This window comes from Salvelinus fontinalis, chromosome 18 (genome assembly GCF_029448725.1).
Source record: "Salvelinus fontinalis isolate EN_2023a chromosome 18, ASM2944872v1, whole genome shotgun sequence".
In the NCBI taxonomy this organism is placed as follows: Eukaryota; Metazoa; Chordata; class Actinopteri; order Salmoniformes; family Salmonidae; genus Salvelinus; species Salvelinus fontinalis.
The window spans coordinates 41,976,749-42,002,682 of NC_074682.1; the positions used below are offsets into that span (position 1 = coordinate 41,976,749).

Genomic DNA, 25,934 nt, shown 5'->3' on the forward strand with positions numbered 1-25,934 from the left:
CAGCTCAAATAAATGCTTCAGAGTTCAAGTAACAGACACATCTCAACATCAACTTTTCCGAGGAGACTGTGAATCAGGCCGTCATGGTTGAATTGCTGCAAAGTAATCACTACTAAAAGGACACCAATAAGAAGACGAGACTTGCTTGGGCCAAGAAAGACGAGCAATGGACATTAGACCGATGGAAATGTGTTATTTTGTCTAGAGTGCAAATTGGTCATTTATGGTTCCAACCGCCGTATCTTTGTGAGACGCGGTGTGCGAATGGATGATCTCCGCATGTGTATTTCCCACCGTAAAGCATGGAAGTGGTGGTGTTATGGTGCTTTGCTGGTGACACTGATTTATTTAGAATTCAAGGCACACTTAACCAGCGTGGCTACCACAGCATTCTGCAGAGTCTGCTACGCCATCCCAACTGGTTTGGGATTTTTTATTTACTAGGCAAGTCAGTTAAGAACAAATTCTTATTTTCAATGACGGCCTAGGAACAGTGGGTTAACTGCCTTGTTCAGGGGCAGAACAACATTTTTACTTTGTCAGATCGGGGATTCGATCTTGCAACCTTCCGGTTCCTAGTCCAACGCTCTAACCAGTAGGCTACCTACCTAATAATGGGGCGGAAGGTAGCCTAGCGGTTAGTGAGACTATCATTTGTTTTTCAACAGGATAATGACCCAACACACCTCCAGGCTGTGTAAGGGCTATTTGACCAAGAAGGAGAGTGATGGAGTGCTGCATCAGATGACCTGGCCTCCACAATCCCCCGACCTCAAACAAATTGAGATGGTTTGGGATGAGTTGGACCGCAGAGTGAAGGAAAAGCAGCTAACAAGTGTTCAGCATATGTGGGAAGTTGTTCAAGATGGTTGGAAATGCATTCCAGGTGAAACTGGTTGAGAAAATCCCAAGTGTGTGCAAAGCTGTCATCAAGGCAAAGGGTGGCTATTTGAAGAATCTCAAATATATCTTGATTTGTTCAACACCTTTTTGCTTACTACATGATTCCATATGTGTTTTCATAGTTTGTCTTCGCTATTATTCTACAATGTAGAAAATAGTAAAAATTAAATTAAAACCCTTGAATGAGTAGGTGTTCCAAAAAAACAATTTACTGGTAGAGAGAGTGAGCGAGGTAGAGCGAGCGGCGTCGCGAGAGTGCGAGCGACGTAGCGAGAGAGAATGTATACACACGCTATTTTGGCAATATCGCCCAGCTCTAGGTGTGTGTATGGTGTAGACATGTAGACATAGATTGCGGTCTGCACTGATCACTCGCATAAACACATATGGGATAGCTAAAAAGCAGTCCGGCTACAATATGCTGTTTTAATATTTGAAAATGTTAGCAAGGTGACATCGTCCCCTGAACCCCCTTTCATCCTCAAAAGTCAATTTTACCAAAAACTATAAACCTGAGCAAATATTCACTACCCAATTCTACATCTAGCTAAGGTGTTTTGTGGTAGTAGAATCAGAATGTGACATTTGTAATGTGCACGACATTTGCTAGCTAGTGTCTGCTTGCTGAACCAGTCTAAAAAAGTCAAGGATGCTAACAACGCCAGTTCACACACATTCAAATGCAGAATAGCCCCACTAGCTAGCTAGCATAGTGAAGTTCTAGCTAATACACAAATGAGTAATCATGATTACCTGTTCTGCCGTGATTCGTGCGCCGAGTTCTATTGCACAGCTGACTGCTCTCTGTAATATTTGGCCAACAAGATAATGTTGCAAAGTAGTGAGGCACAGTGGCAGCTCTCAGAGTCAGATACGGGCGGCAGGCAGCCTAGGGGTTAGAGCGTTGAGCCAGTAACCAAAAGTTTGCTGGAGTGAATCCCTGAGCTGACAAGGTAAAAACTTTTTTTTTTCTTCTCATCTGTAGTTCTGCCCCTGAACAAGGAAATTAACCCACTGTTCCACGGTAGGCCGTCATTATAAATAATAATTTGTTATTAACTGACTTGCCTAGTTAAATAAAAAAGGTTAAACATTTTCTTTTGAAAACATGCAGATTTCTGAGGACAACCCCATACAACTTCAACAAGCTGGCAAACTAGCTATGGCCATTCAAACAAGCTTGGAATAGGGTGCTAGCTGGAGCATAGTTTGCCGTAGTAGCCAGTGCAACATAGCTACCGAGAGCAGTGATTTTCAGAAGATGAGTTCCTCTTCCGACGCGAGACAACGGGGGGGACAAAGAAGTTATCTTTGGCAAAAGCTGGGCTAGACTGTAGCGGTTGAGAGAGGGCATAGTGTGCGTGAGAAAAAGATGACAAGGAGACGAGAGAAAGCTGGCATATGATGTCCCTGAATGAGGGGGAAATGAGGTTAAACCAATTTTCCCCTCATTCCATGTCTACTTGCTAAGTGGGAGAGAAGGTGACAGGGAAATGAGGGGGAGAGAATAAGAATTAGAATGACAACAGTCTCAGGGGATAAAGGGGTACAAATGACTACTCAGAGTGACATGGACCCCCCCCATCAGAACACACAGAGACAATGCCTGCTTTGTTCCATGGACACAGCCCCACACCTGGCAACCGCCAGACACACAGAAACAGAGGGGGGACAGAAGGCAGGCAGAAGTGGGAAACTGGGGTAGAAAGTAGAATCAAGGAGGAAAGAGAATGGTTGGGGGACAGAACAGTATAGAGGGGGAAATGGTGACGCTAGAGGAGGTGAGCTCAGGTGATTCTCAACCGTAAGAAGCGAGTGTAAGGAGAGGGAGGGGCTAAATGGGCTCACGTAGAGTGATTGACAGCGTTGCTAATGAGCGCTAACAACCAGATACAGAGGAGCGCGCTGAGGCGGTCAAGGAGAGTGCTGGTGCCCAGGGGAGTGAGTTGTCAAAGGGGAGAAGAAAGGAAGAGGAGCAGACGAGGTTCTGAAGGGAAAAACGGATATGATCCCCCAAAAAATGTGGAGAACAATCACTAGAGAATGTGTGGTTTGATTCAGCTGTCTGATTCAGCTTAATCTGTCAGATGTTTTTGCACTACGGGAGATTTCAAGCACAGTCCTGGCTGTTAGTAGGTAGTCTACTGTAAGTCTGTATAAGCTAGCAGAGTTCCTCAACTCCATAATGTACATTAATGAAGTTGAGATGAGTGTGTGGACTGTATCTCCGACTTCGAGTCGCTGTCAGTCGATACTCCTTAAAATGTTAATTGCTACATCCATTTTTTGGACTTATAAATGATTATATACACCCAATGAATCTTGAAGAATATAAGTTATTCATGCCTCATGAGTTTAGTTTAACTTTCGTACCCTATCAGAACGCAAAATAATCTTGCAATGTTTGTAAACAATATGAATGCAAACAAACACTGTATAGCCTAAAAACATGGTTAAACTCATGTTAAAGGGCATGGATGGTAAATTATTGCATCCATAGCTCTGTTATGAATTTTAGAGTGGTTCCAGGATCGAATCCCCAAGCGGACAAAGTACAATTCTGTCGTTATGTCCCTAAGCAAGGCAGTTAACCCACTGTTCCCCGGGTGCCAAAGATGTGGATGTCGATTAAGGCAGGCCTCCGTACCCCTCTGATTTGGGAAGACACATTTCAGTTGTACGACTGACTAGGTATTCCCCTTGCCCTTTCTCCAGGCCAGTTCCTCAGCTTTTTACCAAAACAGAAGCAGGGAAGGTGCTTTGTTACAGTTTTAATTACAACTAATTCTAGCTTTAAAACCCTCACTGTGCACCCATTGTCCTCTGTAGCTATGTGCTTTTCTTTTTTGTTGAAATCCACATTTTCAGATAAAATGTTACCCAAATACAAGCACAGAGTGTTCCCTCGTATCGACTGAGACTCGATGTAGTCGTAGGTACACTCCGCCCAAGGTCGTTGCAACCTAACACCACCGAGATATACACATCATGGAGTTCAGAAATACAGCTCTGTGTAAGCATAATAACTATGACAATTCAATCAGTTTTGATTGATACGAACTTCCGCATAACAATACATGTAAATATGTTAAGTATTCATCTACACCAGTGGTTCTCAAACTTAGTCCCGTAGCCCTTCAAAACATTCAACCTCCACCTGCGTACCCCCTCCAGCACCATGCTCAGCGCACTCCCAAATGTTTATTGCCATTGTTGTAAGCCTGCGCCACACACACATTTATTAAATATAAGAATGAGTGTGCGTTTGTCACAACCTGGTTCGTGGGAAGTGACAGAGCTCTTATAGGACCAGGGTACAAATAATAATAAACAATAATTTTGCTCTGTATTTAACCATCTTACATATAAAACTTTATTCACAATTTGACGAACATAGGTTAATGAGAAGGGTGTGCTTGAAAGAAGGCACAGACTCTCTCCAATACAACATTGCAGAGCTGTCTTAAAATAATTTTCCGCAGTCTGTGCCTGTATTTAGTGTTCATGATAGGGAGGGCTGAGAATCCACTCTCACATAGGTACGTGGTTGCAAAAGGCAGGGTCTTAAAATTTGCCAAGGCAAGAAACTGAGCGCAGCCCAATCCGGAAATCTGGCAGTGGCTTCTAATTAAATTAAATTTTCACAGAACCGCTTGTTGCAATTTCAATGAGGCTCTCGTCAGGTATTGGTAAGTGGAATAGAAGCAGGACATGGAAGTAATTTCTCCAACAATTGTTTGCAGAAAGATTATTTCACTGCATCACAATTCCAGTGGGTCAGAAGTTTACATACAGTGGGGCAAAAAAAGTATTTAGTCAGCCACCAATTGTGCAAGTTCTCCCACTAAAAAGATGAGGCCTGTAATTTCCATCATAGGTACACTTCAACTATGACAGACAAAATGAGAAAATAAAATCCAGAAAATCACATTGTAGGGTTTTTAATGAATTTATTTGCAAATTATGGTGGAAAATAAGTATTTGGTCAATAACAAAAGTTTCTCAATACTTTGTTATACAGTGATCCCTCGCCACTTCGCGGTTCACTTATCGCGGATTCGCTATTTCGCGGATTTTCATAATGCATTTTTTTTTTTTTTTTTGGTGCATTGTGCTCTGCATTCTGATTCGCTAAAAACTCACTCCCGCTTCTTGTATCAAAACATGCTACGAATTGTGCTATCATTTTGTCGTCTCGTGCAGTTGTGTACGTACATGAAACAGCTTGGCAAATTTACATTAAGTTGGCCAAATTATCTTGTAATTTCGAACATCTCCTAAACCCATAATGTCGACGAAACGCTCTGAAGAGCAGTGAAACGGCCTACACGTGAGTCACTGTATTTGTATACATGTAATAGTTGCTAATTGTAAAAAAAAAAAAAGTTTTCTATTTCGCGGATTTCACTTATCGCGGGTCATTTTCGGAACGTAACCCCCGCGATAAACGAGGGATTACTGTATACCCTTTGTTGGCAATGACAGAGGTCAAACGTTTTCTGTAAGTCTTCACAAGGTTTTCACACACTGTTGCTGGTATTTTGGCCCATTCCTCCATGCAGATCTCCACTAGAGCAGTGATGTTTTGGGGCTGTTGCTGGGCAACACGGACTTTAACTCCCTCCAAAGATTTTCTATAGGATTGAGATCGGGAGACTGGCTAGGACACTCCAGGACCTTGAAATGCTTCTTACGAAGCCACTCCTTCGTTGCCCGGGTGGTGTGTTTGGGATCATTGTCATGCTGAAAGACCCAGCCACGTTTCATCTTCAATGCCCTTGCTGATGGAAGGAGGTTTTCACTCAAAATCTCACGATACATGGCCCCATTCATTCTTTCCTCAGTCGTCCTGGTCCCTTTGCAGAAAAACAGCCCCAAAGCATGATGCTTCCACCCCCATGCTTCACAGTAGGTATGGTGTTCTTTGGATGCAACTCAGCATTCTTTGTCCTCCAAACACGACCAGTTGAGTTTTTACCAAAAAGTTCTATTTTGGTTTCATCTGACCATATGACATTCTCCCAATCTTCTTCTGGATCATCCAAATGCTCTCTAGCAAACTTCAGACGGGCCTGGACATGTACTGGCTTAAGCAGGGGGACACGTCTGGCACTGCAGGATTTGAGTCCCTGGCGGCGTAGTGTGTTACTGATGGTAGGCTTTGGTACTTTGGTCCCAGCTCTCTGCAGGTCATTCACTAGGTCCCCCCGTGTGGTTCTGGGATTTTTGCTCACCGTTCTTGTGATCATTTTGACCCCACGGGGTGAGATCTTGCGTGGAGCCCCAGATCGAGGGAGATTATCAGTGGTCTTGTATGTCTTCCATTTCCTAATAATTGCTCCCACAGTTGATTTCTTCAAACCAAGCTGCTTACCTATTGCAGAGTCAGTCTTCCCAGCCTGGTGCAGGTCTACAATTTTGTTTCTGGTGTCCTTTGACAGCTCTTTGGTCTTGGCCATAGTGGAGTTTGGAGTGTGACTGTTTGAGGTTGTGGACAGGTGTCTTTTATACTGATAACAAGTTCAAACAGGTGCCATTAATACAGGTAACGAGTGGAGGACAGAGGAGCCTCTTAAAGAAGAAGAAGTTACAGGTCTGTGAGAGCCAGAAATCTTGCTTGTTTGTAGGTGACCAAATACTTATTTTCCACCATAATTTGCAAATAAATTCATATAAAATCCTACAATGTGATTTTCTGGATTTTCTTTCCTCATTTTGTCTGTCATAGTTGAAGTGTACCTATGATGAAAATGACAGGCCTTTCTCATCCTTTTAAGTGGGAGAACATATATATATATATATTTTTTTTTATCTGTGTTTCCTGGCCAGTCTTTCTTCCATTTAAAGGGGTATCAACCAGATTCATTTTCCAATGGCTTCCTCAGGCTGTGAACAGGCTTTAGACAGTTTCAGGCTGTTATTTTGAAAAATGAACGAGATTTTCCAAAAGTAGTCAGGTGTCCTTTGAATAGTGCCTGCGCGCGAAAGGGGAGCTCTCCAGTTTCCTTTTCTCTCTTATTGAATAGGTTACGGTCAAAATATTAATCGATTATGTTTGTTAAAAACAACCTGAAGATTGATTATAAAAAACATTTGACATGTTTCTACGACCATTACGGATACTTTTTGGAATTTTCGTCGAACGGAACGAGGCTGTAGTTTTCTGAACATAACACGCAACCCAAATGGCGTTTTTTTGTTATAAAAGTAATATTTATCGAACAAAAATAACATTTGTTGTGTAACTGGGAGTCTCGTGAGTGCAAACATCCGAAGATTATCAAAGGTAAGCGATTAATTTGATTGCTTTGACTTTCGTGACCATGCTAATTTGGGGCTAGCTGTTGTAGCATTGATTGATACATTCACAAAAGCTTGGATTTCTTTCTCTGTAAAGCATATTTTCCAAATCTGACACGATAGGTGGATTAACAACAAGCTAAGCTGTGTTTTGGTATATTTCACTTGTGATTGCATGATAAATATTTTTAAATTTGGCACCCTGCAATTCAGCAGTTGTTTAGGGAAATGATCCCGTAAAAATAGGGATCTGTGCGCAGAAAGGTTAACATTCTAAAGATTGATTCAGTACATCGTTTGACATGTTGACTGACTTACGGAACTTTTGGACATTTCGTCACGTTATAGTGGAGGTGCTTTGTGACTTTGGAATTGTTTACCAAAGGCGCTAACCAAAGTAGCTAATTGGACATAAATAACGGACATTATCAAACAAATCAAGCATTTATTGTGGACCTGGGATTCCTAGGACTGCATTCTGATGAAGTTCAAAAGGTAAGGAAACATTTATCATATATTTTCTGGTTTCTGTTGACCCCAACATGGCGGCTAATATGGCTATTGTTCTGAGCTCCGTCTCAGATTATTGCATGATTTGCTTTTTCCTTAAAGTTTTTTTTGAAATCTGACACAGCGGTTGCATTAAGGAGAGGTATATCTATAATTCCATGTGTATAACTTGTATTATCATCTACATTTATGATGAGTATTTCTGTTGAAACGATGTGGCTATGCAAAATCACTTGATTTTTTTGGAACTAGTGAATGTAATGCGCCAATGTAAACTCAGATTTTTTGATAGAAATATGAACTTTATCTAACAAAACATGCATGTATTGTGTAACATGAAGTCCTATGAGTGTCCTCTGATGAAGATAATCAAAGGTCAGTGATTAATTTGATCTCTATTTCTGCCTGCTATATTTCGCTTATTGTGGTTTGATGGTGACCTAACATAATCATTTGTAGTGCCTTGGCTGAAAAGCATATTTGAAATCAGACACTTTGGTGGGATTAACAACAAGAATACCTTCAAAATGATATAAGACACATGTATGTTTGAGGATTTTTAATTATGAGATTTCTGTTTGAATTTTGCGCCTTTGCAGTGTCACTGGCTGCTGTCATATTGATCCCTGTAGTGGGATGCAGCCATAAAAAGTTAAGGGGGTGATTCATCTGATCCTAACGGTTATAGGACAATTTTAATTTTGCCCCGTTTATCAAAAAGTGTTGGACAAACTTGTCAATAATCAGCGGACTGGCTTTCTTGAGGTCTATAGTATTCTCGCTGGTATGCAATCTGCTTTCCGCTCAGGTTATGGATGTGTCACCTCAACCTAAAGGTCCTAAATGATGAAACCATTGCCCTTGATTCTAAGCAATGTTGTGCAGCTATTTTTATTGACTTGGCCAAAGCTTTTGATAGGGTAGATGATTCCATTCTTGTGGGCTGGCTAAGGAGTATTGGTGTCGCAGAAGTCTTTGGCTTGGTTTGCTGACTACCTCTCTCAAAGAGTGCAGTGTATAAAGTCAGCACCTCTGCTGTCTCAGCCCATGACTGTCACCAAGGGAGTACCCCAAGGTTCGATCCTAGGCCCCACTCTCTTATCAATTTACATCAACAACATATCTCAGGCAGTAGGAAGCGCTCTCATCCATTTATATGCAGCTGATACAGTCTTATACTCAGCTGGCACCTCCCCGGATATTGTGTTAATCGCTCTAGAACAAAGCTTCCTTAGTGTCCAACAAGCTTTCCCTGCCCTTAAACTTGTTCTGAACACCTCCAAAACAAAGGTCATGTGGTTTGGTAAGAAGAATGCCCCGCTCCCCACCAGTGTGACTACTACCTCTGAGGGTTTAGAGCTTGAGGTAGTCACCTCATACAAGTACTTGGGAGTATAGACTTGGTTTCCTCTATCATAATCACTCCTCTCTCACCCCAGCTGCCAAACGAACCCTGATTCAGATGACCATCCTACCCATGCTAGATTACAGAAACGTAATTAATAGATTGGCAGGCAAGGGTGCTCTCGTGTGGCTAGATGTTCTTCACCAGATTTGCCACCAATGCTCCGTATAGGACACATCACTGCACTCTATACGCCTCTGTAAACTGGTTGTCTGTGTACCCATCGCAAGACCCACTGGTTGATGCATATTTATAAACCCTCTTAGGCCTCACTCCCCCTATCTGAGATACCTAGTGCAGCCCTCACCCTCATCCTCCACATACTACACCCATTCTGCCAGTCACTTTCTGTTAACGGGATTGCAGCCATAAGAAGTTAACGGGATGATATGACAACAGCCAGTGAAAGTGCAGGGCGCCAAATTCAAACAGAAATCTCATAATTAAAATTCCTCAAACATACATGTATCTTATACCATTTTAAAGGTAATCTTGTTAACCCTACCAAAGTGTCCCGATTTCAAATATGCTTTACAGCGAAAGCACCAAACGATTTTGTTAGGTCACCGCAAAAATCACAGAAAAACAGTCATTTTTCCAGCCAGAAGAGAGGAGTCACAAAAAGCAGAAAGATAAAATTAATCACGAACCTTTGATGATCTTCATCAGATTACACTCATAGGACTTCATGTTACACAATACATATATATGTTTTGTTCGATAAAGCTCATATTTATATCCAAAAACCTCAGTTTACATTGGCGCGTTATGTTCAGCAGTTCAAAAAAATCCGGTGATTTTGCAGAGCCACATCAATTTACAGAAATACTCATCATAAACTTTGAATAAAGATACAAGTTTTACATAGAATTAAAGATACATTTGTTCTTAACGCAACCGCTGTGTCAGATTTCAAAAAGCTTTACGGCAAAAGCACAATATTCAATAATCTGAGAACAGCGTTCAGCCACAAAAGGAAGCCATACAGGTACCCGCCAAATTGTGCAGTCAACAAAACTCATAAAAAGCATTATAAATCTTCACTTACCTTTGCTGATCTTCGTCGGAATGCACTCCCAGGACTCCCACAAGAAATGTTAGTTTTGTTCGGTAATGTCCATCATTTATGTCCAAATAGCTATTTTTGTTAGCGTGTTTGATAAACAAATCCAAAGTCAGAAAGCGCGTTCACTAAATGCTGACGAAGTGTCAAAAAGTTCCGTAAAAGTCAGTAGAAACATGTCAAACGATGTATTGAATCAATCTTTAGAATGTTTTTAACATAAATCTTCGGTACCGTTCCAACCGGAGAATTACATTGACTTCAGATGTGCGATGGAACAGAGCTCCCGCTAACGTGAACGCGCATGGTCAGAGCATGGCCAGGTCATGGTAGACCTGACTATTTCCTGTCTCCTTCAGCCCCACTACACAGTAGAGGCATCAGACAAGGTTCTACAGACTGTTGACATCTAGTGGAAGCCGTAGGAAGTGCAAACTCATCCATATCCAACTGTGTGTTCTGTAGGGGCTGTGTTAAAAATCGACCAACATCAGAATTCCCATTTCCTGTTTGGATTTTTTCTCATGTTTTTGCCTGCCATATGAGTTCTGTTATACTCACAGACATCATTCAAACAGTTTTAGAAACTTCAGAGTGTTTTCTATCCAATGCGAATAATAATATGCATATATTAGCAACTGGGACTGAGGAGCAGGCAGTTTACTATGGGCAGCTCTGTGCACCTTTCATCCAAGCTACTCAATACTGCCCCTGCAGCCACAAGAAGTTAAAGGTCCCCAAAGCACACACATCCCCGGGTAGCTCCTCTTTTCAGTTCGCTAAAACTACAGATTTGATTATGTTGGAGGCGCTTCCATTAGACTCTGCTATATCATGGATCAAGAGTTGACGTGAAGCAAAATAAACATGTTGTTTTTCCAGCAGCAGACTATGATCGATAATGTCAAAAGCTGCACTGAAGTCTAATAAAACAGCTCCCACAATTGTCTTAATTTTTTCCGCCAATCGTCAGGTCATTTGTAAGTGCCGTACATGTTGAGTGCCCCTCCCTATAAGGTTGTCTTCTGCTGGAGACTCACCAGGTCGATGAGGTCACTGAGATTCTTCTCGATCTGCTGGGGAGGAAGACGCCTCATCAGGTCCAGAGCACAGTCCAGCTGCTGGTCATTCTGAAACACACAAAATAAGAGTCAGCTTTTGATACACATTCCAACACACAAAATGTATAGTTCTGCAAAAGAAAGTCTAAAAGCAAGTTCCACTTGCTTTTTGTCAACTTTTTTTTATTTTACAAGAGAAAATGTGTGTTTCACTGTTCATTTTACATGAACTTGTTCCTTGCCAAGTTCAACCCCGCAGAAAGAGTCTGAACAGTTTAAGCTGGTCTTGGAACATATAAGAAGCTGGCTGTTTTAACAGTTGATTTTCATGAATCTTTTAAAAAAGGAGATTAAATGAACTTTAAAATGTTTTAGTTTAAAATGCATCCCCATCACTGTCTACATTTAATCAACCAAAATAGATTGAATTGACAACAGAGCCAAAAAAGTTTCCGGCCTCCCACACAGCCCCAGCAGAATGAGGAGGCAGCCAGTGATGGATGCATGTTACATTCTTACAGTAGATACGACAGGGCCGAGCAATGCCGTGACTAGGGTATGGAGAGAACATTCACACCCTGACAACAATAGCCATACACTCACTCACTGCATCCTAAGATTACATAGGTCATGGAACTAGCTGCTCATGGTTTCAGTAACGGCCTTTATCAAAGCAAAACTAAGTGGCATGAGAGAGGAAGTTCTGGATTTGCCCCTAAATAGCCTTGTTGTGTATGTGATAGGTCTATCAAGTACACTAGACAACTTTACAACACATGGTAGATTCCTTTAGGGGAGTGTCTAAATCTACAACTGGGCCCTGGCTAAAAACTCAGCTTTAGACGGGGTCAAACGTGAAAAACATTTTGTTACCATGGTAGTTAGAAGACAGATTGACTGGTTACCATATAAGGCAATGCTGTGGAGCCTCCAGTTATTGATACAGGCCAGTCATTTTATGGCATCTAGAAAGACTTAAAATAATGTTGACCTATGTAAATTATTTGATTGCTTGAGAGCTCATAAATGAAGACAACAGTTCCCATCAACTGAAAATGTGACTAAACCTATACCAAAAGGATGTGAACGAGTCACTCCACTGCCTCTCCTACTTCCTCTGCTATAAAACTGAGTACAAACCTTTGTGAGGAAAGATAAATGTAAAAAAAAAAAATTAAAGACTAATTTGTGGAGAATGAGTATCCATTACAATACTCTGTTCTTACTGGCACAATTACCATAGAACCGACGGTTATGGATGAGACTCAATAAAATAAGTCATAACTTTTTTTTAAGTTTAGAAGAATGGCTTGGAAACTCTAACCCTGGCAATTTGACTGGTAATGGGTACGCTCACAATTACTGCCTGGTATTGTAATGCAATCATTTCCACGGTAATGTAGAATGTTCATTAAAAATTATGTTAAAGGTAAAATGTGAACAGCATAGTGGGTAAATTTCCACAACTATGAGAGTTGAAGCGTGAGGCTCAACTTCTCCGCTGTTTTGGTCCCCTGGCTACCACGCTGTTAACAGCGTGAAGCGATCGCATGCACATGCCCAGATACTGTGTGACAGCGAGGTGTTGCATCTCACCCATCTCAATATCTGCGGTGCTGCTCATGGCATGGCAATTCACTGAGTCTACCTTTAACTGTGCTCATGCAATGTTTTTTTTCCAATGCAGTGGAGTTGAATCAACAAATCACAGCATGGATGGGTACACTTCCTGCTTTTACTTCCTGCTTTGCTCCTATGGGTAAACTCGCACAGGCGGCCAGTCCACCCATTATGCCATCATTGACTTGAATGGGAACGTCCATTTTATTTGTTCTATTTTTATGGCAGCACATGCAGTCAGGAGCAGAGGAGAGAAGAAAATGTGCCTCTTTTTTTATTGTTAAGTTTTTTTATGACTGCTGTCATTTGGCTGGCTAATTACCATGATCCAAAATTCCATGGGCTCAGGCTTGCTTTTTGAATACAGGCGTGTTGTATTGTATTACTGACAACTTTGTCAAACAAGCACATATAAATAAATGTGATTAAACTGAACTTCAGAAAGAAGGATGAATGAATACGGATTGATTCATGGCATCAGTCCCTCCACAAGCTTTCCGTATGTTCAATTACTGAGGAGATCTAGCAGTGGAACAGAGAGGATTGTTGTTAATGGGGAGAAGCTAAGCTAGCGGATCACCTCGCAGAGACTTCCCTGAGGGTGATCCCTCTCTGAACTATGGTGAGCAGGTTATCAGCATGCAGGGAAGGACAGGCCAGCCACAACATGAAACCCCTGAGAAATGTACAGGACAGAGATATCTGGAGTAGAGGTCGACCGATTAAAATCGGCATGGCCAATTAATTAGGGCCGTTTTCAAGTTTTCATAAGAATCGGTAATCAGCATTTTTGGACACCGATTATATTGCACTCCACGAGGAGACTGCGTGGCAGGCTGACCACATGTTAAGGACCCACCAGCTTTCATGTTCTGAGCAAGGAACTTAAACGTTAGCTTTTTTACATGGCACATATTGCACTTTTACTTTCTTCTCCAAAACTGTTTTTGCATTATTTAAACCAAATTGAACATGTTTCATTATTTATTTGAGACTACATTGATTTTATTCATGCATTATATTAAGTTATAATTTAAAAAGTGTTCATTGAGCATTGTTGTAATTGTCATTATTTTTTCTATATTTTCTATTAAAAAATATATATATATATATATATATATATAAAAAAAAAAACTTTATTTTTTTAAATCGGCCGATTAATCGGTATCGTCTTTTTTTGGTCCTCCATCAATCGGTATCAGCGTTGAAAAATCATAAATTGGTCAACCTCTAATCTGGAGCAACTCAAGTCAAGTTTGTATTCATCCAATTTGAACTTAACGCAGTTCTGACTGTAGTCCTATTCCAATTAAATAAACAAAAGTAACAGAATTTTAGTAAGTACTGATAAATAGTGCAGCAACACACTCATCTTGAGAGATGCAAAGACAACAAATTGAGATATAGCCTAGAGACCTAAAAGTCTAGAAACAACACAAACTGAACACCTGTCAAAACACATGGTGGTTCTCATAAACAACATCTGATTCACAAACAAAAAAACACACCAATGCCAATATACAAATTCACAGGAATACCAGTAATCAACTCAATGTCTTTCAATTTATACGCATCAGCAACCACAGCTAATATAGTCACGGAAACCCTTAACAAAGAGTTGCAGTCTGTTTTGGAATGGGTGGCCAGTAATAAACTGGTCCTAAACATCTCTAAAACTAAGAGCATTGTATTTGGTACAAATCATTCCCCAAGTTCTGGATCTCAGCTGAATCTGGTAATGAATGGTGTGGCTGTTGAACAAGTTTAGGAGACTAAATTACTTGGGTGTTACCTTAGATTGCAAACTGTCATGGTCAAAACATATGGATTCAATGGTTGTAAAGATAGAGGTCTAACCGCTTTTTTGACACTACTCCACAAATCAAGTCCCGCAGGCTCTAGTTTTATCTTATCTTGAATATTGTCCAGTCAAGTGCAGCAAAGAAAGACCTAGTTAAGCTGCAGCTGGCCCAGAACAGAGAGGCACATCTTGCTCTTCATTGTAATCAGAGGGCTAATATTAATACTACACATGCCAGTCTCTCTTGGCTAAGAGTTGAGGAAAGACGGACTGCGTCACTTCTTGTTTTTATAAGAAAGAATGTGCAGGAAATTCCAAATTGTTTGCTTCGCCAACTTACACACAGCACACACACTTACCCCACCAGACATGCCACCTGGGGTCTTTTCACAGTCCCCAGGTCCAGAACAAATTCAAGGAAAAGTACAGTATTATACAGAGCCATGAGTGCATGGAACTCCTTTCCATCTTATATAGCACTAGTTCAGAAAACCTGGTTTCAAAAACCAGAATCTCACGGCACAACGCCTCTCCCCCATTTGACCTACTTGTTGTGTGTATGTACTGACATGTATGTGTAACTGAGATACACTTAAAAACATTAACATGTGTATGCAAATTGTAAAGTCTTGCCAAAAGTATTTTTCGTTATACATGTCAGACCCCAGTTAAACTAGCTGTCACCATTGGCATCAGCTAATGGGGATCCTAATAAATCAAAAATCAAATGCCAAGTCATCAGATGAAACTGGAGCAGCTGGCTATAGGAGAATCACACAGACAGAATCATTCCTTCCCTAAACAAACTCCAGTCTGCTTTCTCCTGAACACAGCCAAGGTTTTCAGATCATGTATTGCATGCCCTCTCTCACACTTTTGGGTTGTTTCTAGGCAGATGAATCAGCCTTGTTCAGCCGACACCTGCACTCCCTGACACTGTTTACCAACGCCCTAGTCTCGGTGTAAACACTGCTGGACCAACTGCCCTGGGGGCCGAGAAGAGCAGCGAGGATGGAACAACATGATGGATGAGGTCAGCGGGTGGCTGGGGAGACAAGCCATCTGCTCTCCATTATAATGTATCAGACCTTCATTCCAAGTGTGCAACATTCATAAAAGGAGTAGAGTGGAGTTTGATGTGTGAATGTAGCTAGTTAGATTTGTTGGTGACAAGGCAGCCACATTACTTCAAGTGTTTAAAGCCATTAGGAAATTCAAAATAATAAACAAGTATGTAATGGTAATGTTTTTTTTGCATATCCCAACTCCCCTGCAGGAAGTGGGGTCATAGCTAGGGTCGCCATTGTACAGCATCCCTGGAGTAATTTGAGTTAAGTGCCTTGCTCAAGGGCACAGTGAACGATTTGTTAAAATGTTTTCAACTTGTCAGCTCTGGTATTCGAACAATCAACCTTTCGTTTACTGGCTCAATGCTCTAACCTCGAGGCTACCTGCCCCATAATATAGGCCTATATCGTAAAAATAATTGCTACTGTTATTTTTCACTGTTGTTTTATTTCTTTACTTACCTACTGTTCCCCTAATACCTTTTTTGCACTATTGGTTAGAGTCTGTAAGTAAGCATTTCACTGTAAGGTCTACTACACCTGTTGTATTCCGCGCACGTGACAAATAAACTTTGATTTGATTTGAATTACTATGCAATGGTGGTTGAATTTATTTTGTCAGGTGCACCACAATATGCCTAACATTGAAAGGATGTTAGTGAATTATTCCATGAAACAATTTCACAGTTACATTATTAAACGTGTTTTTCAAAAAGTTACACTGTCAGTAAAGAACAAAAGATACTGAACACGTAATTCACATTGTTGAAGTCAATGAAAAGTTGAGTTGTGGCCTCAAATCCACCGGAGAGAAGGGGCGGAGCAGGCCGATTTTAGCGACAGGCAACCCAGCGTTTGTACTATTTTAACCATGGGGTGTGCAAGAAGAGGGGGTAGTGAGAGCGAGACCCCTTTAATCCCCGAACTAGTTTCTCAATCCAAAACATCCTGTAACTTTATTCTGCGCCCGGAACATCAAGCTGGCTAGTTAGTTAACAATGAAAATCGGAGTAACATTCATAGCTAGGTCGTTTAGCTAACTGTGGGTAGATCATTTATATGAATGTATATGCCACTGTCGAAACGCAACACAGCACTTCCTATAAAAGGACAGATAGCATGCTAGCTGGCTAATATCCCTTAGCAGCCCCACCAAAAACGACCCATTCCTCTAGCTCTTCTCCGCGGCCTTACCATGTCTGCGGCGCTCAGTGACGATCTCGGAGATGAAATATGCTTTACACGTACGTTTTATTGTGCTTGCACAACTTGTTCTTCTATACTGTTGTTGTTTTTATCCCCACCAGGTAAATTATGTTTCTTTCGCCTCCCTCACGGAACCCAGCCCTGTCAGCGAATTCACTTCCTCAACCGGGTACAGGAACGGGGGTCGTCACTACTTACCACAGTCACAAAGTCCTAAACCCCACCCATTTCTATAATTTATATTTTTTTAATCTGATCTTAAACATAACCCTAACCGTAACCACACTGATAACCTTATGAATAACCATAACCTTAAATTAAGACCAAAAGTGACATTTTAGTTTTCATGAATTTTTACGATATGGCCAATCGGACCTTTGTGGCTGTGGTAACTAGTGGAAACACAGGAAGGGAGATGGTGAAAAAAGCGGAGATTGCATATCCGGGTCACTCCACTCCTCTGAAACAGCCAATCAGAGAGGAGTAAGTAAGGGATTGCCAAGTATGGAAAGGAGAGGAGTGGTGAATTGTAATAAGTAGATGAACAGAGGGACGAGAGAGGGCGATAGAGGGGAGGGGAGGGGGGGGGGGGGGGGGTACCAATGATGTATACAAACCCTGGAATACAGAAGCAATGTATTGGCCATTGAGAGGTTTTGAAGACACAGGTCTGTCATATTGGCACTCTCTGTAGGAGCAGTCCATGGGCTTCCCAGTGGCGCAGCGGTCTAAGGCACTGCATCTCAGTGCTAGAGGTATCACTATGGACCCTGGTTCTATTCCAGTCTGGCTGTGATTGGGAGTCCCATACACAATTGGCCCAGTGTTGTCTGGTTTAGGCTGTCTTTGTAAATACGAATTTGTTCTTAACTGACTTGCCTAGTTAAATAAATAGGGATGAATGGAATTCTACAGTATTTCAATTAAATGTTTCAAAGACAAAATGACATGTATTTTTGTTGTTGTAGTAACATTAGTACTCGGGAAAAAGACAAAAGAAAATGTTTTATACATTTGTTCATGTTTTATTTGTTTGTTTAGCTCACATAATATGATGATATACATTAACATGCTCACATAATATGATGTTATACATGATGTTATAATATGAAGTATACATTAACGTGTCTGTAATAGAATAAACGTGTCAAAACGAATCTAGACATTAATAAATGCAATTCTTTAGCTTCCAAAATCTTTTTTACAATGGAGGAGTACCAAGACGTGTTTATACACATCACTGGGTGATACAACATTTCCTCAAGCTTGTCATAATAATACCGTTTTCCTTCAACCATTTACCAACATTACTTGAAACATTGATACACATTTTATAGCAATTCAAATATAGATCTGCTCAATTTTCAAATCCACATTTGTTGTAAGAAGGGTACAATATCCTGGTGTAGTCTGTATTGGAACATACCAGGACCAAGGGGTCTGACTCTGGACCTTTTGTAATACAGGTCAACCAAACCTGCAAAACATCTTCGACAATTTACAGCAGAAATATTACAAACATTACTCTTATGGGTAAAAATAAAAGCTATGCGTGAAGCCTCTTTAATCATAAGCATCCCATCTAGTCGACAGATATTTAGGAGAAACACCTTCATGAACTGTCCTAACCAGTTGTTCCTGCGCCACATGCAATTGCTTTGGAGTTTCTATATGGTCAATCCATAAATAATCTATACCTACATGCAGCAATATCTCTTGTGCTTTTGGCAATGATTTCACAAGGCCAATTTCACATCATATGCCTAAATACTCAAAACCACTAGGCTAATAAATAAACACATTTTTCTTTTGGTTATTTAATTACCTACTACATCATGTTATTTCAAGTTATCCCTTTGGAGCGCAACGTCACGTTGTTTGAAAAAAGATACCTATATTGGGCATGTCTATATATTTGGCAGTAGAAGTCCTCTAGTGCTTATGATAATTTTGATTGTGTTGATGAAAATGATAGACCTTTCAAACATCGTATGCATCTGTTACGTCCGTCGTTAGAAGGAGACCAAGGCGCAGCGCGTAAGCGTACATCTTTCTTTATTAAGATGAACACCAAAAAAACAACAAAAGAATAAGCAAACGTAACATTCTGCAGGTTACCTAGTAACTGTCCAAAAACAAGATCCCACAAACTAGGGTGGAAAACAGGCTGCCTAAGTATGATTCCCAATCAGAGACAACGATAGACAGCTGCCTCTGATTGGAAACCATACACGGCCAATAAAGAAATAGAAAACTAGAATGGCCACCCAAATCACACCCTGAACTAACCAAAGAGAGAAATAAAATGGATCTCTAAGGTCCATGGCACGAAGCCTCCAGTGATAATTCATGGCCCGAACAGCGTGACAGTGACAGTGGCGTGACAGTACCCCCCCTCCCAAAGGTGCGGACTCCGGCCGCAAAACCTGACTCTATGAGGGAGGGTTCGGGTGGGCATCTAGCCTCGGTGGCGACTCCGATTTGGGGCGAAGACCCCGCTCCACTTGCTGATCCCTCTGTATCGTCGCAGAGGGCTCCGGACCGCGGATCGTCGCGGAGGGCTCCGGACCGCGGATCGTTGCCGGGGGCTGCGGACCGCTGACCGTCACCGGGGGTTCCGGACCGCGGACCGTCCCTGGGGACTCCGTGCCATGGATCCTCACTGCAGGCTCCGGGCCATGGATCATCACTGGAGGCTTCGGGCCATGGATTATCACTGGAGGCTTCGGGCCATGGATTATCACTGGAGGCTTCGTGCCATGGATCATCACTGGAGGCTCCAGGCCATGGATCACCACTGGAGGCCGGGTGCGTAGAGCTGGCACAGGACGCCCCGGGCTGGAGAGACGCACTGGAGGCCTGGTGCGTAGAGCTGGCACAGGGCTTACCAGGCGGGACAGACGCACAGCAGACCGGGTGAGTGGAGCTGGCACAGGATGTACTGGGCCGTAGAGACGCACCAGAGGTCTGGAGCGCAGAGCTGGCACAACCCGTCCTGGCTGGATGCTAACCCTAGCCCGGCAACTGCGGGGCGCTGGCACAGGACGCACTGGGCTGTGGATGGGTACCGGAGACACAGTACGTGTAACCGCAAAGCATGGTGCCTGAAGGGTCACACGCTCCTCAAAGCGACTGTCTTGCTCCAGACTCCAACCCCTCCAAACTCTTTCGTCCCTCTCCACTGCCAATCACTCCTCACTTAAACGGTCCAAGAATTCCTCCTCGGTCTCGGACTCACCCCTCAGCACCAACACCAACAGCACCAACGCCCACGTCATCTAAAAATGGTCAAAAACACGAGCCACCCCAGTCATAGACTGTTCTCTCTACTACCGCATGGCAAGCGGTACTGGAGTGCCAAGTCTAGGACAAAAAGGCTTCTCAACAGTTTTTACCCCCAAGCCATAAGACTCCTGAATAGGTAATCAAATGGCTACCCGGACTATTTGCATTGTGTCCCACCCACCAACTGCCAAGCCCTCTTTTACGCTACTGCTACTCTCTGTTCATCATATATGCATAGTCACTTTAACCATATCTACATGCACATACTACCTCAATTAGCCTGACTAACCGGTGTCTGTATGTAGCCTCGCTACTTTTATAGCCCCGCTACTGTATATAGCCTGTCATTTTACTGTTGTTTTATTTCTTTACCTACCTATTGTTCACCTAATACCTTTTTTGCACTATTGGTTAGAGCCTGTAAGTAAGCATTTTACTGTAAGGTCTACTACACCTGTTGTATTCGGCACACGTGACAAATAAACTTTGATTTGATTTGTATGTTTGGCAGCATGAGTGAATGAGGCTTTGTTGCGAAATAGGAAGCCGATTCTAGATTTCATTTTGGAGATGCTTAATGTGAGTCTGGAAGGAGAGTTTACAGTCTAACCAGACACCTAGGTATTTGTAGTTGGTCACATATTCTAAGTCAGAACCGTCCAGAGTAGTGATGCTAGTTGGGCAAGCAGCAATTGGTTGAAGAGCATGCACTTAGTTTTACTATTTCTTAAATGCAGTTGGAGGCCACAGAAGGAGTGTTGTATGGCATTGAAACCCCTTTAGGAGGTTTCTGTCCAAAGAAGGGCCAGATGTATACAGAATGGTGTCGTCTGCGTAGAGGTGGATCAGAGAATCAACAGCAGCAAGAGCGACATCGTTGATAGTTACAGAGAAAAGAGTCGGCCTGAGAATTTAACCCTGTGGTACCCCCATAGAGACTGCCAGAGGTCCGAACAAAAGGCCCTCTGATTTGACACACTCAACTCTATCTGAGAAGTGTCCCGTGTGGCTCAGTTGGTAGAGCATGGCGCTTGCAACGCCAGGGTTGTGGGTTCATTCCCCACGGGGGGACCAGGATGAATATGTATGAACTTTCCAATTTGTAAGTCGCTCTGGATAAGAGCGTCTGCTAAAATGACATAAATGTTAAGTAGTTGGTGATCCAGGTGAGGCAGTCATTTGAGAAACCAAGGCTATTTGTCAGGACCCGGTGCGAGAAACAGTCACTAATAAATCAGCAGAACCCAGAAGATGAGGCAGACACAGCAGTACTAAAGATGGTGGTTTAATAAAAGAACAAGATCTTCAGGCAAAGAATATAAATCCACAATGTCCAAAATAAAGCCAAAAAATGGATATCTTCCAAAATACAAAGAAAATCCACAAAGTGGTAAGAACATCAAGGGAAAAAACAAACCTCAAAAGACTAATCCAAAATACACAAGAACAAAACCAGAGAACCTCTGGAAAATCCAACAAGAGAAAATATATGTTCACAACAAGGCTTGGGCTGGGGCTGGGTGCTAACATACAAACACTGAGCAAAGAACTGAGGAACACACAGGGTTTAAATACTAACAAGGGAACGACATACAGGTGCAAACAATAATTAGAGCAAGAAAAAAACAAAAGGTTCAAAAAAGGTGCAATGGAGACATCTAGTGACCAAAACCAGAACAGTCCTGGCCAAAACCTGACAGAATCCCCCTCCTAGGAACGGCTCCTGACGTTCCTACCAGCCTTCTCAGGGTGGAGGGCCCTGAACTGACGAATGAGGTCAGGGTCCAGTATGTCCTTGGCAGGAACCCAGGAGCGCTCCTCGGGACCGTAGCCTTCCCAGTCCACCAGATACTGCCAGGACCGCTGCACCCGGCGGGAGTCCAGTATCCGGTGGACGGTATAAGCCTGGCCTCCGATGATACGGGGCGGAGGGGGAGGTCTGCCTGCCGGGATAATGGGAGAAAAAACAACAGGTTTTAATAAAGAAATGTGAAATGTGGGATTGATCTTAAGGGATCTGGGTAAGGGCAGGCGAAAAGTAATGGGATTGACTCTCCTGGCAATCTTAAAGGGACCGATGAATCTCTGGGACAGCTTGCGAGACTCCACCCGTAGCGGTAAGTTTTTTGTTGAGAGCCATACTCTCTGGCCGGGGCACAGGGTAGGACCGGGACGGCGACGTCTGTTGGCTTGTCGTAGGTACTGCTGTGAGGAACGCAGAAGATTAAGACGGGCCTTCTTCCACGTAAGCCGACAGCGTTTGATGAACCTCGAGGCACTCTGACTTCTGCCTCCTGGTCCGGGAACAATAGAGGAGCATAGCCAAACTGACACTCGTGCGGGGATATACCAGTGGAGGAGGAGCACAAAGTGTTGTGCGCGTACTCGGCCCAAACAATGAAGGATGACCATGTGGACGGGTTGTTGGAAACCATACATCTGAGGGTGGTTTCCAGCTCCTGATTCATCCTCTCAGTTTGGCCGTTGGACTCCGGATGGTACCCTGAAGATAAACTGGCTGTGGCCCCTATGAGTTGGCAGAAGGCCTTCCAAAACCTTGAGGCGAACTGGGGACCTCTGTCGGAAACCATATCTTGCGGGATGCCAAAGACTCGGAACACATGGTTAATCGCCAACTCAGCTGTTTCCTTGGCAGAAGGTAATTTGGTCAAGGGAACAAACCTGGCCGCCTTAGAAAACCTGTCGATGATGACTAGGATAGTAGTATTACCATGGGACGGAGGAAGGCCAGTAATAAAGTCCAACGAGATATGGGACCAGGGTCGGTGGGGAATAGATAAAGGATGAAGGAGTCCTTGAGGGCGGAGGTGAGAAGATTTGCCCTGGCAGCACACGGAACAGGCCTTGACGAAAGTGGCAACGTCTTCTTTTATGGTGGGCCACCAGAACTTACGCTGAATGAACTCCAAGGTGCGACCTACGCCCGGGTGACAGGTGAGGCGAGAGGAGTGCCCCCACAGAAGGACTTGGGATCTTGCTGCCTTGGGAACAAACAACCGATTGGCAGGACCTCCTTTAGGACCCGGTTCGATGGCTTGAGCTTGTCTCACGGTATCCTCAACTTGCCACGAGATTGGAGCCACGATCTTAGCGGCAGGAAGAACAGTCATGTCAGTATCTTCTCGAATGGCAGGAGAGTAGACTCGTGACAAGGCATCCGGTTTGAGATTCTTCGACCCGGGTCTATAGGTGAGGATAAACTGGAATCGGCTGAAGAAAAGAGACCATCGAGCTTGTCTGGAGTTCAACCGCTTCGCCTGCTGGATATACTCCAGATTTTTGTGGTCCGTAAGCACTTGAAACGGTTGAGAAGCCCCCTCGAGCCAGTGTCTCCATTCCTTCAATGCCATCTTAACCGCTAGGAGTTCACGATCCCCCACATCGTAATTCCTCTCGGCCGGGGTAAGCAGGTGAGAGAAGAAGGCGCAAGGATGAAGCCTCTTGTCTTCACCCTTCTGAGACAGGACAGCTCCAACACCAACCTCTGATGCGTCTACCTCCACCACAAAAGGTTCATCCACCGTCGGTAATGTCAGGATAGGAGCAGAGAGGATGCGCTGCTTGGGTCCTTGGAAGGCCGTCTCAGCTTCTCTTCCCCACAGAAACCTTGTGTTGCCACCCTTGGTTAAAGCTGAGAGAGGGGCTGCCACCGAGCTGAAGTTCTTGATGAACTTGCGGTAGAAGTTAGTGAAGCCCAGGAAACGCTGAACTTCCTTAACGGACTTGGGGGTGGGCCAATCCGCTACCGCCCCTACCTTCTTGGGGTCCATCTGGACTCGACCGGGTTCCACTACAAATCCCAGGAATTGTTCTCGAGAGGAATGGAATTCACACTTTTCCGGCTTAACGTACAAATGGCTGTCTAGGAGAAATTTGAGCACTTGTCTGACATGCTTAGTGTGTTCTTGAAGGGAGCTCGAAAAGATGAGGATGTCATCCAAGTAAACAAACAAGAAAATGTTAAGCATATCCCTAAGCACATCGTTTATGAGCGCTTGGAACACAGCCGGGGCGTTGGTCAGGCCGAAGGGCATCACCAAGTATTCGTAGTGACCAGTAGGCGTGTTGAAAGCGGTCTTCCACTCGTCACCGGGTTTGATCCGCACAAGATGGTATGCGTTCCGCAGGTCAAGCTTAGTGAAGACCACTGCTTCCTGGAGCAGCTCAAAGGCTGTGGCCATAAGGCAGGGGTGTCAAACTCATTCCACGGAGGGCCTTGTGTCTGCAGGTTTTTGGTCTTTCCTTTCAATAAAGCCCTAGACAACCAGGTGTGGGGAGTTCCTAACTAATTAGTGATGTTAATTCATCAATCAAGTACAAGGGTGGAGCGAAAACCCGCAGACACTCGGCCCTCCGTGGAATGAGTTTGACACCTGTGCCATAAGGGGTAGCGGGTACGGAAGGTTATGGCATTAAGTCCCCGGTAGTCGATGCAAGGACGTAATCCCCCGTCTTTTTTAGCCACAAAGAAAAACCCTGCTCCCGCCGGCGAGGTGGATGGACGTATGAGGCCTGCTGCCAGAGCGTCCTTGATGTAGGTATCCATAGCCGCTCGTTCGGGAGGAGATAGGGAAAAGATCCGACCCCTGGGGGGGGCAGGGGCCCGGAAACAGGTCGATGGGGCAATCGTAAGGTCTATGGGGTGGTAGTTTGGTGGCCCTCTGTTTGCTAAATACCGGTTTGAGGTCATGGTAACACTCGGGAACTCGGGACAGGTCGATGGATTCTAGAGACTCAGAAGGGGAACTCGGGGAACTTGGGAAGATACAAGTGGCTTGGCAAGTAGGACCCCACTGCTTGATAGTGCCCACAGACCAGTCGATGTGAGGGTTATGGCTGTGAAGCCAGGGGTATCCAAGGACAAGAGGGAACTCGGAACACGAGGTCAAATGAAAGTTCATCACTTCCTGGTGTTGGGAAACTGAAAGTCGCAAGGGGGTAGTGACACGAGTGACAAGTCCAGATCCCAAAGGGCTTCCATCCAGCGTAGTAACCCTTATGGGGTCACTTAGAGGTTCAGAGGGTACGCCATTCTCCTTCGCCCAGACACCATCCATGAAGTTACCTGCGGCTCCAGAGTCTACCAAGGCTTGAAGGGGAAGCTCGTGGTTGTCCCAGGAAAGGGTAACTGGAATGTAACCTGCATGGGTTCCGGTGGAGTCAGCGAGGATAAAGGTGGAGACTCGGAGCTGGGACCGATAGGAGCTAGGGTGAGAGATCTACGGTTGAGCTCTCTCTCTCTCAGACGCTGGTCTATGCGTGAAGCCAACTTGATCAGGGACTCGAGGTTGTCCGGTGGTTCCCGAGTGGCCAGTTCATCTTGGATGGTGTCGGAAAGACCCTTCAAAAAGCACACTGAGCGCCTCGTCGTTCCAGCCACTCGCTGCTGCCACCGTGCGGAACTGGATGGCATAGTCCGTCACGCTGCGCCGACCTTGGCGGAGAGTCAGGAGCTGTTTGGCTGAGTCAGGACCGCTGGTAGGACCTTGAAACACTCGCTTGAATTCTTCAGCAAAGGTAGAGTAGCTGGCACAGCAGGGACTTTGGGCATCCCACACAGCAGTAGCCCAGGCTAGGGCTTTTTCCGACAGCAGGGTGATGATATATGCTATCTTGGACCGGTCTGTGGGAAACGACGAGGGTTGCAGCTCGAAGGAGAGAGAACATTGGGTGAAAAACCCCTTACAAACAC

General features: G+C 43.7%; 1 protein-coding gene across 2 annotated transcripts in view; it reads right to left on the bottom strand.

Annotated features, from left to right (window-relative positions):
* LOC129815567 (F-actin-capping protein subunit beta isoforms 1 and 2) overlaps positions 1–17,118 on the bottom strand; it is a 30,726-nt gene extending 13,608 nt beyond the window's left edge. The window contains exons 1-2 of one of the 2 annotated variants that reach the window (XM_055869503.1): positions 16,925–17,115; positions 11,222–11,311 (exon numbers count right to left, since the gene is read on the bottom strand). In XM_055869503.1, coding sequence (XP_055725478.1) covers positions 11,222–11,311; positions 16,925–16,927 — 93 coding nt within the window. In that variant the 5' untranslated portion in view covers positions 16,928–17,115. Of the gene's footprint in view, positions 1–11,221; positions 11,312–16,924 lie in introns of both variants that reach the window. The other variant, XM_055869502.1, reaches the window with a different exon arrangement.
* Between the last annotated feature and the right edge of the window lie 8,816 nt (positions 17,119–25,934).